Below are 18495 nucleotides of genomic sequence, written 5' to 3' on the forward strand. Positions count from 1 at the left end.
AAGCGAATCTTGCCTTTTCCATACTTGAATTCGGGTACCTTTTTCAAGGCTTCTAAAGCGCGGTTCGGCGGGGTGGAGGGGAGTTCGATGGGTGGAGGTCGCGACCCCCTTTCCCCAGATCCCCTTGCGCAGGCCCCGGTCGCCCTCTGCCGACCTAGGGCGGAAGCGCGTGGAGAATGAACGTTTCCGAGCCTGAGAGCGGCCCAAGAAGCTCGTTGGCCTGTAGAGGGCGCCTCCCTGTGTGCAGAGTAACCCACTCAGCCGTCCCTTCCTTAAGCACTTCCTGTCTGATCTCTATGATCCATCCGGTAACGCCAAGAGAAGCTCCAGGAGATATCAATTTACCGTAAACAAAAGAGAAGTGCGCCGACCCGGAAGAGGAAGCTGGAGCGGGGTGGGAGTAACTCGGAAGGCCGGCAGTGAGGGGGCCCGGCGGGTACAGTAGCTCCGAAGGCTGGCAGTGAGGGGCCCGGGGAAAATCGTAGCCATGGCGGTGGCCGTGGTCACGGCGGGAGCCGTACCCGGAACAGAGCTGGGCCCCGCGGAAGAACTAGCCAAACTCGAGTATCTGTCTTTAGTGTCGAAGGTTTGCACTGAGCTGGACAATCACTTGGGGATCAACGACAAGGATCTGGGTGAGTCCGCGGAGGTCTCTGCGGCATCTGGGTTTGGGCTTGAGGGAAGCGGAAGGAGAAAGGGGATTGATGGACCGAGTGTGTGGGTCCGTGTGAGTCTATCTCTTTGTCAGAGACTTGGCCCAGGCAACCTGCGGCAGTGGCCTCCTCTTGAGAGCCCTCCGGGCCGAGCTGTTAGAAACCATTTCCCAGAGCTGTCAGTGAAACCTGGAGCGGCCATCGCTTTGTTGTTTTTTTTTCAGACACAGACAAACAGCATTAACAACAACAACGTAGAGCCACATGATGATGATGATGATGACGATGAGATGTTCATGGCAGACACTTACTGGGTTCTCACTACATGCCAGATATTATGCTCAGTGTTTTACTTACATTATCTTAGTTGGTTTTCATACCATTCTGTGAGATAGTATCATCTGTTTATAGATTAAGAAAACAAGGCTCCGAATAATAAAGTAACGCCCCTCAAGATCACATGTCAAATGTGAGTGAGCCTGCTCTGGAATCCAGGTCTTTTGTAGTCTGTGGCTTTAACTGTGCTCTTAACCATTCATGCTTATACTGTCTCTCAAGCACCAATGTCTAGTGTCTGTCAAACATTAGACGTCTTGGGACAAACTGTATACAGGGAGAACCCAAACTGAGAACATGGAGAAGACTGGGGTCCTACAGCTAAGGCCACAGGCAGGCGGAGTCCTTATGAAGGCAGAGGGATGGATGGGGTCGAGAGCATGAGTGGAGGGATTTTTTGACAGGTACAGGGATGCTTCATCCATTTTAACAGGAAGGAGGACAGAATATGGTTGTAGATGCAGGTGGTTTTAGGGATTGGCGGTGGGGAGATGAGGCAGAGAGTTCCAATGTGACTGTTCTGTTTTCTAAATGAAGATGAAGTCATCAGTTGGAGGGATGGAAGGGAAGGGACCCATGCGTGACAAAGAGGGGTGAGGGAAGTTAGATGTGTGATCTTGGGTAAGATGTAATTTCTGTGAAGCTGTGTTTCTCATCTGTGAAATAGGTATGATACTGTGTTCTTCACAGGGTTAGTATATAGCACCTGTATATTTTAGTTCACTTTTCTCTTGCCTCCCATCGAGATGTACCTATCCTGTGTCATTTTTCCTCAGTCTTCTCTTTTAGATAATAATGAGGTGATATTCTCGTCAGTTGGCTATCTCTCTGGGTAATATGTTCCTTCATTCGGCAAACCTTTGTTGAGTTAGGGGCTTAGGAATACAGTAGAGAACAAGGTAGAGTCCCTCGGTCAGTGCGCTTACATTGTTTCTCTCTCTCTCTCTTTTGAACTACAGTGCACTAATGCCTTAGCCTCTTTTAGAGGAAACAAAAACTTATTGAGACCAAAACTGCCTCGCCCCCACCGTCGAGGGCCACTTGCAAGTCCAAGTTGTCAGGTGCAATAGATCTGAGGTTCCACCGACCCCCCTCCTTGGGTTTGATTAATTTTCTAGAGTGGCTCACAGAACTCAGAGAAGCATTTTACTAACTGGTTTATTTTATTTATTTATTTATTTATGGCTGCGTTGGGTCTTTTGTTGCTGCGCGTGGGCTTTCTCTAGTTGTGGCGAGCAGGGGCTACTCTTGGTTGTGGTGCGCGGGCTTCTCACTGCGGTGGCTTCTCTTGTTGTAGAGCATGGGCTCTAGGCGCGCGGGCTTCAGTAGTTGTGGCACAAGGGCTCAGTAATGTGGCTCGCAGGCTTCAGAGCGCAGGCTCAGTAGTTGTGGCGCACGGGTTTAGTTGCTCCACAGCATGTGGGATCTTCCCGGGCCAGGGATCGAACCCGTGTCCCCTGCATTGGCAGGCAGATTCTTATCCACTGCGCCACCAGGGAAGTCCCTAACTGGTTTGTTATAAAAAGATATAACTCAGGAAGAGCCAAATAGAAGGTATGTGGCAAGGAGAGAGGAACTTCCATGCTCTCTGAGTGCCCCACTCTCCCGGAATCTCCATGTGTTCACCATCCTGGAAGCTGTCCAAACCCTGTCCTTTTGGGTGTTTATAGAGGTCTCACGGTATAGGCACAGTTGATTAAATCATTGGCCATTGATGACTGAACTCAATCTCCAGCCCCTGTCCCCTCCCCAGAGATCAGGTTGGGGCTGAAAGTTCCAGCCCTCTAGTCTCCTGATTGGTTTCCCTGGCAACTAGCCCTCATCCTAGTTACCTAGGGGCTTTCCTAAGGTTATCTCAGGAACATAAAAAAAAGATAACTTACTCTCTGCATTTAGGAAATTCCAAGGGTTTTAGGAGCTCCATGCCAGGGATGGAGACCAAATATGTATTGCTTCTTATAAATCACAGTATCACACTGTTAAACACAGAATTACAAAACCAGTAACATTAAAAATACTAATATTGGAAAAATGCGATAAACTATATTGTTTTGATGAAACTAAATTGCCAGAGTTGGTTTTAATAACAAAAAGGTATATATTTACTTCTTTTGTGTTTTATTTGTTGACTTGATTCTTTTGATTTTGACCTTGATGTATTATCATTTAAATCAGTCTCATTGTTTTTCCTGTTTTCAACAATGAGCTTGTTTTTAATTACTGATCCAGTGTTTGATACTTCAGTTAATTTAATGATGTCCTCATATAATTCTGAAAATTAAAAAAAAATCCTCATTAATGACGGCTGCAGTATGAATATGCTGCTGACTGCTTTCGGATTGGCTCTTTTGAGCATTGTATGACTAGCACCATGTGACTTAGTTCTCCCTCCACATCTCTCTAAAGAATTTGGGCTCTGAAATCAGATTTCTGGATTCCAGTCCTGGCTCCACCAATTATTATTGGGTAAGTCACTGTCTCGAACCCTCAGCCTCTTCATCGGTAAAACAGGGACAATAATGGTACCTACCTATGAGGGTTGTTGTGAGAACCATGGGGATAACCCATGTGAAACACTTAGCATAGTGCCTGGCATGTAGTAGATGTTTGAAAAGTCTTAACCACTGATGTTGTTATTAACTTGTTATTTAAAAAAAGCTGATGGCATCTGGCTTTCACTTAATGTCATAAAAAAGGTAAAGGCAAATTTCAGCATGGAAATGGTATGGTGTTACTAGTTTATAAGTTAGCTATCCAGATCTTCCATGTCTATTATTATTTTTTAAGGATTAAAATCCAAATGAAGGGAATTTGCTGGCGGTCCAGTGGTTAGGACTCCATGCTTTCACTGTGGAGGATACGGGTTCAATCCCTGGTCAGGGAACTAAGATCCTGTAAGTGGAGTGGTGCGGCAAAAAAAAAAAAAAAAAAAAATCCAAATGAAATCATTAAAATTTTCTTGTGGAACTTACAGTGTGAGGCTTATTATCTCAGCCTATCATAATGCACTTTTCTCCTGAAAGTCTCATAATTAATAAATAGTTCTAGGGCTTCCGTGGTGGCACAGTGGTTGAGAGCCCGCCTGCCGATGCAGGGGACACAGGTTCGCGCCCCGGTCCGGGAAGATCCCACATGCCACGGAGCGGCTGGGCCCGTGAGCCATGGCCGCTGAGCCTGTGCGTCTGGAGCCTGTGCTCCACAATGGGAGAGGCCACAGCACTGAGAGGCCCGCGTACCACAAAAAAAAAAAAAAAAAAAAAAAAAGGTTCTAATATTAGAAATTTCAAAACTAAGCCGGTTTGTAGAGAAAAATTTGGGGGAGAGGGGCAAGTGAGTCTTTCACCGACTGATGTTGTACCATCCAGCAGCTGCCTGGCCCTCATATATAGATCGGGTGTGTCCCTTCAGAAACTGTAGAAAGCATCCTATTTGTGCGTGTGTCCATGTGTGCGTGCATGTACACATGCACATGGGCTCATGCTCTTGGATGTGGTTGCCTCTAGAATCTATATGGTGGAGTACATACCTAGCAGTTTCATGAAGAGAGTACAGTGATCTGGGACAAGGAGGTCTTCCTCCCTTAAATACACTCAAGGGCCTGATGAGCCATTTCTTGTTTTTACTTATGAAAATTAACTAGACTATACGTGGCTAATCTTGGTAGTCTAAATTCTTTCTTTACCCTTACTGAATGGTGGTCGTCGGTTTTTGTGACTGTTGGATAACCCAACTGGTTTTATTTTTAACGTACTTGAAACTGATTTCTTGCTCAAGTCTCCATTCTTCTTGTAATCCCTTTTCTCATTTGCAGCTGAATTTGTGATCAGTCTTGCTGAGAAAAATACCACCTTTGATACTTTTAAGTCTTCACTGGTCAAAAATGGTGCAGAATTCACGGTATGTGTATGTAGAGACCCCTGTTTTGTTTCAGTGTCACTGTTGGATTTAAATTTTGATAGTACATGCCAATCAAGTAAGCCATTAAGTGTGATGTTTTCATGCCACTAAGCAGTGGTAATGTAACTGAATTACCTGTGACACCTTTCTAGGAAAATGGGGCACGATTTCCATTATTAAGTCTTTATGGGTGTTTACATTCTTGTTCTCTGAATCAGGAAGTAAAAAGCAAGAGTCTAGGTTTTAGAGGTAGTTCTAAACCATGGGAAATAAAATGGTTGACGGGAACTGAATTACTTCCCCCCAAAGAGTCCTAAATATTAGCTTCCTCTGAGGCTGTGTTACTAGGTTCGTGCCATATTAGGTTGACACTCTATGCTTCATTTGTGCCAGTTAGCTAAATTCAGGTGCATAACCACCCTTTTCTAAAGGACACCCCTTTTCTTAGTGTTTTTAAGCACTGATCCAGGAGCTGACAATTTTTGTTGTTTCTTTTCAAAGGATTCTCTTATTAGTAACTTGCTGCGTCTCATACAAACCATGCGGCCTCCAGCGAAGCCTTCCACAAACAAAGGTGAGCAGAGCTCCTAGCCAAGCTTCATCTCCAGAATAGTTTAGATTGTAAGCGTCCGGTAAATTGCTTTTATTTACCTTGCAGCAGCTGCTGAGCAAGTAAATGTTCTAGCAAAATTTTCAAATGACTTAAGGCAAAATTAAAATGATAAGACATAACCAATCAAATGAATACTGAATCATACTCCCCACCGCCACGCCGGGATAGTTTGTTAAGGGTTTTGTAATCAGTGTTTTTGTGTTTTTTTTGAAAATTGAATTATGTTTATAGTAATGTATGTGAGTAATATGTAGGAAAATGTTCTGTTTTTAGTATGATGAAAATCTAATGTTGGAGTTCTTCTGTTAACCACTAAGAATATTAAATATATCTTTTTTTTTAAACCCCTTCATGCGCTTTAATGAAACAAGATCCAGTTGTTAAACCCAAAACTGAAAAAGAAAAGCTGAAGGAACTCTTTCCAGTCCTTTGCCAGCCAGACAACCCTTCTGTTCGGGTACTGTTACCACGAGAGGATGAGGATGAGGATGTCTACTGTAACTGCATGTTCCCCCCTCCTCACCCCTTTGCTTTGTCTCATTAGTTATTAATTTTAAGTTTGTCTACACTGTAACATATTTTTCAAAGTGAAAGTGGTCACTCCCTGAGCACATACTGTTGTATTGAATAGTGTTAAAGGGTTCAGAGAACCATATTTTAGGGAAATGAGATTGGGAATTATGGAAAGCAGTGATTAGGGATATGGAATAAGTATGCAACAACTTAAGGTTCTGGAACAGATGCCTGATGTGCGAAATTAGATTTTTTTTCTCTATTACATATTAGAAGATCCTATTTATATATATATATATATTTTTTTTTTAATTTTTATTTTATTTATTTATTTATTTATTTTTGCGGTACGTGGGCCTCTCACTGTTGTGGCCTCTCCCGTTGCGGAGCACAGGCCCCGGATGCGCAGGCCCAGCGGCCATGGTTCATGGGCCCAGCCGCTCCGTGGCATGTGGGATCCTCCCGGACTGGGGCACGAACCCATGTGTCCCCCGCATCGGCAGGCGGACTCTCAACCACTGCGCCACCAGGGAAGCCCCAAAGATCCTATTTTTAAAGTTTTGATTTTTAGATTTCATTTTAGCAAGTATTTATTGAGTACCTACTGTGTGCCAGGCACTGTTACAACTACCAGGGTACAGCAGTGAACAAAATAGACTAAAGTGTCTGCCCTCTCGGAGATTACATCCTAGTACTAGGGTGGGGACAGGAAATAAACACGTAAACTCCTCTAATGAGGAGGAGACAGGCAATACACAAGTAAGTATATGATAGAGCTGATAGCTAATAGAGCTATGGAAAAAGAAATAAAACAGGTGAAAGACGGGAGGGAGTGTAGAGGGAGAGTTCCTTTTTAAACAGTTTGACGTCTGTTTTCTGTGTATAATCCTCACTTTCATGCTTTCACTGGAGGGGTGATATCTAATTGCCTTCCATAGGCGTGTATTAAGGACAAGGGGGATGTGCCAAGTGTAGAAATGATTCCCAGGAGCCTTTGCTCATTCCTTCTTCCTTTATCTCAAACTGTGTTGGGAATCTCTGTCCTCTCTACTTCTTCACATAAGTGGTCAGAAATGTAGGGGGTGTTAGATTTGTAGATGTACCTGAAGTACAGAGTCTTGAGTGACTTGTCCCCTCTTCTCCTAACTTGGCTGCCTCTGCCCCTGTAGACCATGCTGGATGAGGATGATGTGAAAGTCGCTGTGGATGTCCTGAAAGAACTGGAGGCCTTGATGCCCAGCGCGGCAGGCCAGGAGAAGCACAGAGATGCTGAGCACCGGTTTGTCCCTAGCGTCCTGTCCTTTGGAAGTTTAGGATATGGTGATAGTTGAATTGTGGACCAGCCAAGCAAAATTTTGGGCAAGTTTACAGAATCTAGACTGGCCACGTACCATACTGTTGCATCTATTTTCATTGCTCCCTGTCGAGAATGTTTAGGCAGAAAATGCTGAGGTGTTCAGAAGATAGAAATCCAGGTTGAAAGAGGGTGAATATGTTTGTGGCCTCCTTTATTGGCCTGCAGGGATGTCATGGTTATTGAAACTCTGGTTCAGTTCAGCATTTAGTGGGTACCTGCCGTGTACATGGCACTGTGCTGGGTGCTTGGGAAGGCAAAGATGGAATTGGGCTGGTTTCTTTTTCAAACAGGTATTTGTTGATTTGTTAGGGACAAGACAAAGAAGAAGAAGCGGAGCCGAGAGCGAGACCGCGAGCGAGACCGAGACCGCAATAGAGACCACAAGCGGAGACACCGGTCCCGCTCTCGGTCACGTTCCCGGACCCGGGAGAGGACTAAGGGGAAGTCTAGATATCGGTCCAGGAGCAGAAGTCAGAGTCCCCCCAGAGACCGGAAAGACCGAGACAAGTATGGGGAGAGGAATCTGGACAGATGGCGGGATAAGCATGTGGACCGCCCTCCCCCAGAAGAGCCCGCCATCGGGGACGTTTACAACGGCAAAGTTACCAGCATCATGCAGTTTGGATGCTTTGTGCAGCTGGAGGGACTGAGGTAATGGCTGGTACTCTTCTTTCACACCACTGAAGGACAGAATTTCTTTTATCACTGGGGATTTTCACATTCTAAAAAATTACTGTATCAGGTTGTTAGAAGTTGACTTTTTATTTGAAATGTCATAGAGCCATTTATTCCTTCCTCTGCCTTCGGGAGATCTGCCCTTTTGCTGGTTGAAACAGATGAGAATTTGTTGCCCCCTGGCCCCCAACTTTTTCTCTGGGAGGCTGGTAATCCTATTTTATTGTTTGGCCGCCTTTTTGGAACTTTCCTCTTGAGTTTAAGACCATTTCCCTTTGTTCATTTCCAACGAGGGTGGAAATCGGTTGGGGAAATAGTGTTTTAGGCATGTTCCAGACGTGTGTGACTCTCCCTCAGGAAGCGGTGGGAAGGCCTGGTGCACATCTCTGAGCTCCGCCGGGAAGGCCGTGTGGCCAATGTGGCTGATGTGGTGAGCAAAGGCCAGAGGGTCAAGGTCAAAGTGCTGTCCTTCACTGGGACCAAGACCAGCTTGAGCATGAAGGTAGGTGAGATATCCAGCCGGTTTCCACAACTGATGGCCAGGGAAACATAAGAGGACAGCAGGTAGGCTATATCCCTTGTTTTTGTGCCTTAGGATGTGGATCAAGAGACTGGAGAAGATCTAAACCCAAATCGACGACGGAATCTTGTTGGGGAGACCAACGAGGAGACCTCTATGAGGAATCCGGATAGACCCACCCACCTCTCCCTCGTCAGTGCCCCTGAAGTAGAGGACGACTCGCTGGAGCGCAAGCGCCTTACCCGCATTTCTGACCCGGAGAAGTGGGAGATCAAGCAGGTTGGGGCCATTTGCTCTTATGGCCACGTAGTCATTCAGCAGGTAGCATGGTGTTTAGGAGTACGGGCCCTGGAGCATGATGGCTTGGGTGACTTTAGGCCACTTGCTAGCTTGTGATCCTGAGTCAGGTTACACTACCTCTTTGAGCCTCCATGCCCCCATCTGTAAAACAGGGCCAGTGGTGACACTGTGGGGATTAAATGAGTTAGTAGAAGTGAAGCTCTTAGGTTAGTGCCTGCCTGTGTTACGTATTATATAAATGTTCATTCTTGTTTTCATCATTAGTCAGTAAACATAAAAACGCTATTGGCCAGGCCACTGTGCAGATGCTAGGGCTATGAGGACCTATCATGGTTCCTACCCTTGAGAATCTCTTCTCCAGGGGAGGAGGTAGGTTGAAACAAATAACTGTGAAGGCTTACATATTACATAATAAGGGGTGTGCAGAATGCCATGGAGTCAAGGGAAGGAGCAGATAACACCCTGGGGGTGAGACCCTTGAGCTGTGCTTTTGGGCACCACATTGTCGTGCCCCCCTAGGGATGGGATATACGGTGTTCAAGGCCCTGCAGTCCTGGATCCGCAAAGGAAAAAACCTTGGTTTCCTACATGAAATCTCTGTATTAACTCTCTTACAAAAGAAGAGTTTTGATCTAGCAGGTGACAAATGCTTCCTTTTATCCTTTGGCTAGATGATTGCTGCCAACGTCCTTTCCAAAGAAGAGTTTCCAGACTTTGATGAAGAGACTGGCATTCTCCCTAAAGTGGATGATGAAGAAGGTAACCAGCCACTTAGATGGAGCAGGATAATGGATCGGGAGGACGGTTGGCAAGTTGAGCCGTGGATAGGGTTTATTTGTAGTTTAACCCAGTGGTTAAACTCATTTGTTCCTTGGGTCTCACCACTCATCTCTCAAAGGAAAAGGGTCTCCTCACGATGGAAGCAAAAAACTTCATTTTTCTGATAAATGTGTATATATTGTTACACTTGTTGCTTATAATCAGTTTTTAGGATATAAAAAGTCATAATTGTATTTTGCGGAGTGAATTTGATCTCACATTTTTAGTAATTGTTCTGTAAACCCTGGATCTGCCTAGATTACCTCTGAGTTGCCCTGGAATAATTTTTGACTTAGCCCATAGGCAATTTTTTAAAATGGTGAAATAAATTCCTTAATAAATTGTATATAGTTTATATAACAATAACAAATGAACATCTGTGTATATAGTTATATAGTTTATATAACAATAACAAATGAACATCTGTGTACCTACCACCCAGTTAAGTAGAACTTTACCTCCCAACACCTTTGAAACCCATACATGCCACTCTCTGATTAGATCTTCCTCCTTCCTCCTTTGGGTAACCACCATTCTAAATTTTGCGTTATTTCCTATTTTCCTTTAGCGTTTTACTATCTACTATATATCTATCCCCAAACGTTGTATTGTTCAGTTTGTTTTTGAACTTCTTCTTTTTTTTTTTTGAGTCACCATCATTCTTTCCATATTTATCTATGTTGATTTTTTTAAAAATTTATTTATTTATTTTTGGCTGTGTTGGGTCTTTGTTGCTGCTCACGGGCTTTCTCTAGTTGTGGCAAGTGGGGGCTACTCTTCGTTGCGGTGCACAGGCTTCTCATTGCGGTGGCTTCTCTTGTTGCAGAGCATGGGCTCTAGGCACGTGGGCTTCAGTAGTTGTGGCATGCGGGCTCAGTAGTTGTGACTCACAGGTTCTAGAGCGCAGGCTCAGTAGTTGTGGCGCACGGGCTTAGTTGCTCCGCAGCATGTGGGGGTCTTCCCGGACCAGGGACTGAACCTGTGTCCCCTGCATTGGCTGGCGGATTCTTAACCACTGTGCCACCAGGGAAGTCCCTCTATGTTGATTTTTATAGTTATTTTTCCCTCGTTTTCATTGCTGTAGAGTTTTTCTGTATATAAATTTACGATTATTTACTCATTTTACTTTTTGATGGGCATATAGGCTGTCTTCTTGGGTTTTTTGTTTACCTTTATGAATAGTTCTATTATGAAATTCCTGTATTTGTCTCTTAATTCACATATGCAAGACTGTCTCTTTTTCCTAAACATGTAGGAGGAGAATTTCTGGGTGGTAGGAAATGTGTGTATTCAACTTTACCAGGGAGTCCACATTGTTTTCTAAAGTTTTTGTACCCATTTACACTTCTACCATAAGTATAAGTGAGTTTTTGTTGTTCCACATACTTGTCAGCATTTGGTATTGTCCATTTGTCCAACTAAAATTTTTTTCCCTTATCTATTATGGGTTAGGAGTTATTCCATATGAAGCTGGATGGCAAATGCCTTAGTGCCATTTAGAGTGTCAGACAGCGTTTTCCCACAGGCTTAACTCCTTTTGAAGAAAGCTCTGATCAGTTCTTGGGCTGGGGCACAAATGCCCTAGAAATGGCTGGTGGAGGGGGAAACAGACACCTGCATTAGAGTTTTGACCTTGGGAGCTATCTTTGATAAAGATTGCTAATGCTTGTGGAAATGTATTGTTTTGGTGAAAACGATCAGTCATTTCTCTCTCTTTTTTTTTTTTTGGCTAATTCTTCTTTTGGGGGACTTTTAGATGAGGACCTTGAGATTGAACTGGTTGAGGAAGAGCCTCCATTCCTGAGAGGGCACACCAAGCAAAGCATGGACATGAGCCCTATCAAAATTGTTAAGGTGAGAAACACTGAGACCCTAACCTGGACGTGTCAAGTGAACTTCTTTTCCTAAAGCAGCAATTCAGTTTTTCAGAGCAGGTTACTTGATCTGAGTAAGCAGAATTCAGGCTACGGGAGGTAGTAGTGACTGTTGGTCGGGGTCCAGAATATTTTTGTTTTAAAGGGAGATTGACTTGGCTTTGTTGTTTTTGCCTTTTAAATTCTTATACTCTCATTTTAGTGTGTTTTGGGAGGAAGCAGAGATAAATATGAGTGCTGGATCTACCATCACTGCCTTTGCCCAGGCTTTAGGGCTTGAGTCATTACCTTGCAGATTCAAGGGCAATTCTGAAGGGTACACTTGAGCAATTGGGCCCCCAGTAGAAAGCTATAGCACTGGGTGTTGTGGAGGGCAGTGTGAGGAGAAGAATTCACTGAATAATTATGATAAAATTTTAGGTTTGAAAAAGGGTATCTTATAGATCTCCCAGCCCAGCTGATGCTTGTAATCCGCCCACGTATCCTTCTGCAGTGTTCCTCCCACGTGGTCTTCTCATGTCTGCTTGACAATGTTGGTGACAGGGAATTCACCAGCCCTTGAGGAGACCCATTCCATCCCCAGATGGATCTGATCAATAGTTCTTCTTTAGGTAGACCTGAATATGTTTTATTGAGGCATCTCAGTGGTCTCAATTTTAGTTCTCAGGACCATGCAGAAGAATTCTTATCCGTTTCTTACATGTCCATTCTCTTGGGGTTCCCATCTTCAAGCCCCAAATCCCTAATTTCTTCAGTGATTTATCATTGTCCTTGTTCATTTTCTCTGAATATAGTACAGTTTATCCATTTCTTTCATGCAGTCTGGTATGTTACTATGAACTTTCTTCTGGGTGGGCCTCCTTTTAGATTTGAGTGGGTTCACATCTGTATTTTATTTACTGGATATTTAATGCATGCTGAGATCCCATTCTGATGTTGCCTTGTCCTCTGTTGCACTAGAACCCGGATGGTTCCCTCTCCCAAGCAGCAATGATGCAGAGTGCCCTCGCCAAAGAAAGGCGGGAACTCAAGCAGGCCCAGCGGGAAGCAGAGATGGATTCTATTCCCATGGGACTCAACAAACATTGGGTTGATCCTCTGCCTGATGGTAGGACTCTGGGAGGGGACTGTGGACTTTTCAAAACAAAGAAAATCTGAGCTTTCACCTACACAGGGAGAAGGCATTGCCAGTACCTAACTAAAGATTGAGCCTTGGCTTTGGTGATTTAGTTCTTCCCTTCAGTTAGAGCATGTTTTTGGTTTGTTTTGTTTTTTAAATGTTTTCGTAACCGTGGTCAAATCATTAGACTGGCTGTTTTCTTCTGAATAACTTAAGAATTTTTATTCCAAAGATCATACAGCTTTGAAACTTCTCTTTTCATATAAATCTTTGTGTAGTAAATATTAACTGACTGCTGGATACAGTCATAACAAATACTTACTGTGTGTGTTAGGTACCTGGGTATACAACTGTGAAGAAAGCAGACATGATCCCTGCTCTATGAGGCTCACATTTTAGTGGGGCAAGTGGATATTAACCAAATACTACCAAATTACTGACCAAGTCACGATGCGTGCTACATAGATAAGAAGTACAGGGAGTATAGTTGGCTATGGTGGGCCACTTCCCTGGGAATGTGGAGACCCGAAGGATAAATAGGCTTAGTCTGTCCAAGGAGCTGGCATGGGGATTGGGGAATATGCTCCAGGCTGAGGAATAGCCTGTGCTGAGGCTGTGATGTGGGAAAGAAGACCTGTGTAGCTGGAACAGAGAGAATGATGGGCAGAGAGGTGGGGGGTGAGTTGTGGCTGCCAGGAATTTGGAGACGGCATTAGGAGTTAGGGCTCAATCCTAAAGTTCACGGGGAAATGCTGCAAAGTTCTACGCAGGGAAGTGGCAAGATCAGAGATGCATTTCCAAAGGATTATTGAGGCTGCCCTACAAAATGGATTGGATGGAGCAAGAGTAGACACATGCGGTGAATTAGGAGGCTTTTATAACAGTTCAGAGGAGAGAGGTGGTGGCTTCAAGACAGAGATAGCAGAGAGGAGGGATGCACTGGAGAAATGTGATTTGTTGAGTGTGGGGGGAGGGGGCAGTGAGGTAGCATGAGGATGATACCAAGTCGCCTGTTTTCCTTTGCAGCGGAAGGCAGGCAGATCGCTGCCAACATGAGGGGTATTGGGATGATGCCCAATGACATTCCCGAGTGGAAGAAGCATGCCTTTGGGGGCAACAAAGCTTCTTACGGAAAAAAGACCCAGATGTCAATCATTGAACAGAGAGAGAGCCTGCCCATCTACAAACTGAAGGAGCAGCTGGTCCAGGTGGGAAGCCCTTTATGATGTGTTGGTGGGGAAGTCAGGGTGTTTTCTAAAAAGAGGGTGACATGTTTTAATTGAAATTAGCACATTTGAAGTGGCTTTTCCGAAGGGGATAGGAAAAAAAAAACATTTCCAAGTACTTAAAAAATATGTATATATTAGTCTACACATTTTTTTTTCCTATGAGGAAATAAATCTGTTTGAACTAGCGATCCCTAGAGCAAGTGGACAGAGTATTGTGTTGCACAGACAAATAGCTCCGGACAATAAGAATAATGGGGATGCTTGACTTGACATTGAGGCAAATCTTTGCTTCGGATACTTATTTCCATTTTCTGGAGATCTGATTTAAGACCACTAAACCTTCCTGAGGCAACTGAGTTTACTAGTTTCCAGGGAATCCTTTCAGTAACATCTTATACAATGAAGTACAAATATATATAAAAACACAGATATTATATGTTTTATATGAGCTGTATGTGTTTCTAAATGACAGCATATTATATGTACTGTTCTGTATTTAGCTTTTTCCCCTTAGTGATATAGCTCAGCATTGTTCCCTTTTTTTTTTTAGGTGCTTTGTTATGTGGATGTGCTCTGGCTTATTTAACTAGTCCTGTGTTAATAGACATATAGGTTGATGGATGTCCTTTGCTGTTATAAACAGTGTAGAAATCAGGTGACTTTAGGGGGTAAAGTGACTTTATAGAGTTGGGAATGGCAGTAGAAAGGGACACTGTATTTAACTTACTTATTTACTACTGAATTCTTTAACCATGTTTGTGTAATACTTAAAAAATACATGTACATATATAAAGTATTAGGTCTATCTGGATAGTTATGCTTTTAGCATCATCTTTGTGTTCTTATGAACTTAAGGAAACCAATAAATTAAAAAAAATTTGAGTCAGTTAAAAAGAGAATTCTCATAAAGTTTAAAGTTTTTAATTTGTCATACATGTGATTAAAATAAGAAAGAACATTGCTCATAGAAAATCACTGTTAACGTTTGTTTCTATGCATCATTAAAAATAAATTAAACTCTGATTGTCATCTTACGTATGTATACTACTGTTTCCCCTTCCTCTCCTTTAGTGTTAGAGCATAATCAGTTGTTTTGCTCCAGAGTAATGTGAGGCAGGTTTTAAAGACCGTGTTTATATTTGGTTGTTTTCAGGCTGTCCATGACAATCAGATCCTGATTGTCATCGGAGAGACAGGATCTGGGAAGACAACGCAGATCACCCAGTACCTGGCAGAGGCGGGCTACACTTCCAGGGGCAAGATTGGATGTACCCAGCCCAGAAGAGTTGCGGCCATGTCAGTGGCCAAAAGAGTGTCAGAGGAGTTTGGTTGTTGCTTAGGCCAAGAGGTAAGCGGTTGGCGAAGCTATTCTGAAAATGCCTGAAGAAAATGTAAAGGCCCAAATCTCTATCTATAAAATGGGAGTAATACTACCTTTTTTCAGGTTTCTCCTGAGAGAGAGGGTTCTCATGGTCATCAGTGATCTGTTCAGGATCAAATCCAAGGCAGATTTTACTTTGAGGAAATCATTGTACATCTTGGTCAAATTCTGTCTGTTAAGATTATGGGTAATAGCCTGGGCTAAAATCTTGCCTGGAGATTGCAAAAAGGAGAGGTTTGTGTCTTAAGGTTTTCAGCTTCTGTTCTGCTTTAGGTGGGCTACACCATTCGATTTGAGGACTGCACCAGCCCCGAAACAGTTATCAAGTACATGACAGACGGGATGTTGCTCCGAGAGTGCCTGATTGACCCTGACCTCACTCAGTATGCAATCATCATGTTGGACGAGGCACATGAGAGAACAATTCACACTGATGTGCTCTTCGGATTGTTGAAAAAGGTAACTAGGTGCTCTTTGGTGACCCTTATTCTACCTGTTGGGAACTGAAATCTGGGAATTGGATTTGAGTACCTGTGCCTCTTCGGGCAGTCCTTTTTAGTAAGCTACATTGCATTTCCCTTTAGACGGTTCAGAAACGGCAGGACATGAAGCTGATTGTCACCTCAGCCACCTTGGATGCGGTGAAGTTTTCTCAGTACTTCTATGAAGCTCCCATCTTCACCATCCCAGGTCGAACATACCCAGTAGAAATACTGTATACAAAGGAACCTGAAACCGATTATCTGGATGCCAGCTTGATCACTGTCATGCAGATCCATTTAACAGAACCACCAGGTAGGGGGAAAGAGCATTTTTTCCTCTTAGACCAAGTCCTAATGTGGGTATTTTTGCTCATCTTTTAAAAAATGCCGTTTAGGGACTTCCCTGGCAGTCCAGTGGTTAGGACTCCACGCTTCCACTGCCGGGGGCCCGGGTTCAATCCTTGGTCGGGGAACTCAGATCCTGGAAGCCTCGTGATACGGCCAAAACAAACAAACAAACAAAAAAACTAAAAAAAAAATCTGTAGTTTAGACCTTTAAAAAAATGCCTTTTACATGCCGCGGAGCGGCTGGGCCCGCGAGCCATGGCCGCGGAGCCTGTGTGTCCGGAGCCTGTGCTCCGCAACGGGAGAGGCCACAGCAGTGAGAGGCCCGCGTACAGCAAAAAAAAAAAAAAAAAAAAAAAAAAAAATGCCTTTTAAATATTGGTCTGTCTGTAAGTCTCAGGCTTGCATGTTTGAAATGGTGGTGATGAAAATATAAATAATGGTGTGCAGGGTTTAAATGCATCTATTTAAATATAGACACAAATTTTAAAAAATTAAAAAAAACAAAAACAACAAACAAATGAATAAACATGGATAGACCAAAACCTCTTGATTTGTTAGAGGTCAGAATATGAGTGTGTTTTCCATCGTTTGGAGTTCGGTGAATGTCACTGTGGCCTTTGTACAGGACACACAGAAAGTCAATGCTTCTGTTCTCCTCTCAGGTGATATCCTGGTCTTCCTGACTGGTCAGGAAGAGATCGATACTGCTTGTGAGATCCTGTATGAAAGAATGAAATCCCTGGGACCCGATGTTCCAGAGTTGATTATCCTTCCAGTGTACTCTGCTCTTCCCAGTGAGATGCAGACCCGAATCTTCGACCCGGCTCCACCTGGCAGCAGAAAGGTAACACGGGCTCTTGTGCTCTGAAACCATGTGCTGTATGCAGCTGGCGCTAACAGGGATTGCTTAAGGTGTATGTGCATCTTGTTTACTATGTTTTAGAAAGTGGTCCAACCAGTTTGTTAAGGAATGAGAATCTTGTATGTGATCCTGCTCTTCTTCCTTTCTTTTCCTTCATTTGACAGATATTTTTTTGAGCATCTACCAGGCTTTGGGGTAGACACCAGGGCTGCAGTCTGAGGACAGGCTTCTATCTGCTGTGGGACATCCACCGGTAGACAGGCCTTTAACATATAGTGTGAACGTGCTGCTGGTGTGCTGGATGCCCAGTGGGGGAGCAGCCAACCCACTTAGTGAGGATCTAAGCTAGTCCTGAAGAACACGTGGATGTTCATCTAGATGAGAAGGGAGGAGAACATGCATTCTGAGTAGACAGAAAGGTTGTGATAGCCGAGGGGTGAGAGAGTGTGGCCATTTCAGGGAGCTGTGTAGTTCCAGCAGCTGGAATTGACTGTGAGTGTGTGTATTGAGGCAGTGGGAAAGGGGACAGATGGATTTTAAAATAATAGTTTTACTGAGATATAATCTACATACCATACAATTGTCCCTTTAAAGCATACAATTCAGTACACTTTAGTATAGTCACAGAATTTTTTTTAGTATATTCACAGAATTGTGCAGCCATTAATTACCGTTATTAATCATTAATCACCATTTATCACTACTGTTAATTTTTAGAACAATTTCATCACCCCTCAAAGAAACCCTGCACCCTTTAGCAATCATCCCCCATTCACCCCTCTGCTCAGCCCCTGGGAACCACTAATCCACTTTCTGGATCTGGATTCACCTATTCTGGACATTTCATATAAATGGAATCATATAATTTGTGGTCCTTGTGGACTAGCTTCTTTTTTTTTTTTTTTTTTTTTGGTACGTGGGCCTCTCACTGCCGTGGCCTCTCCCGTTGCGGAGCACAGGCTCCGGACGCGCAAGCTCAGCGGCCATGGCTCACAGGCCCAGCCGCTCTGTGGCATGTGGGATCTTCCCGGACCGGGGCACGAACCCGTGTCCCCTGCATCGGCAGGCGGACTGTCAACCACTGCGCCACCAGGGAAGCCCCTAGCTTCTTTTACTTAGCATGTCTTCAAGGCTCATCCATGTTGTAGCATGTATAAACACTTCATTTCTTTTTATTGCTGAACAATATTCTGTTGTAGAACAGAGTGTACCACATTTTGTTTATTCATTCATCAGTTGATGGACATTTGGATTGTTTCCACATTTTAGCTATTATGAATAATGCTGGTGTGAACATTTGTTTACAAGTTTTTGTGTGGACATGTGTTTTCATTTCTCTTGAGTATATACCTAGGAATGGAAGAGAGATGGATTTTCTTTTTTAATTGAAATGTAGTTGATGTACAACATTATGTTAGTTTCAGGGGCACTACAAAGTGATTTGACATTTGCATATATTATGAAATGACCACCACAATGAACCTAGTAACCATCTGGAAGACAGAAGAATTTGAAT

General features: G+C 43.6%; 1 protein-coding gene across 1 annotated transcript in view; it reads left to right on the forward strand.

Moving 5' to 3' along the window:
• The first annotated feature begins 306 nt into the window (after positions 1 to 306).
• The window catches only part of DHX8 (DEAH-box helicase 8), a 28434-nt gene continuing 10245 nt past the window's right edge, over positions 307 to 18495 (forward strand). Inside the window, exons 1-16 of the mRNA XM_060082537.1 lie at positions 307 to 635; positions 4801 to 4886; positions 5388 to 5460; positions 5871 to 5956; positions 7182 to 7291; positions 7679 to 8020; positions 8402 to 8546; positions 8640 to 8843; positions 9536 to 9623; positions 11440 to 11537; positions 12518 to 12665; positions 13704 to 13885; positions 15060 to 15254; positions 15561 to 15746; positions 15872 to 16082; positions 16780 to 16961. Coding sequence (XP_059938520.1) covers positions 488 to 635; positions 4801 to 4886; positions 5388 to 5460; positions 5871 to 5956; positions 7182 to 7291; positions 7679 to 8020; positions 8402 to 8546; positions 8640 to 8843; positions 9536 to 9623; positions 11440 to 11537; positions 12518 to 12665; positions 13704 to 13885; positions 15060 to 15254; positions 15561 to 15746; positions 15872 to 16082; positions 16780 to 16961 — 2484 coding nt within the window. The 5' untranslated portion in view covers positions 307 to 487. The remainder of the gene's footprint in view (positions 636 to 4800; positions 4887 to 5387; positions 5461 to 5870; positions 5957 to 7181; positions 7292 to 7678; positions 8021 to 8401; positions 8547 to 8639; positions 8844 to 9535; positions 9624 to 11439; positions 11538 to 12517; positions 12666 to 13703; positions 13886 to 15059; positions 15255 to 15560; positions 15747 to 15871; positions 16083 to 16779; positions 16962 to 18495) is intronic.

This window comes from Mesoplodon densirostris, chromosome 18, assembly GCF_025265405.1.
Source record: "Mesoplodon densirostris isolate mMesDen1 chromosome 18, mMesDen1 primary haplotype, whole genome shotgun sequence".
In the NCBI taxonomy this organism is placed as follows: domain Eukaryota; kingdom Metazoa; phylum Chordata; class Mammalia; order Artiodactyla; family Ziphiidae; genus Mesoplodon; species Mesoplodon densirostris.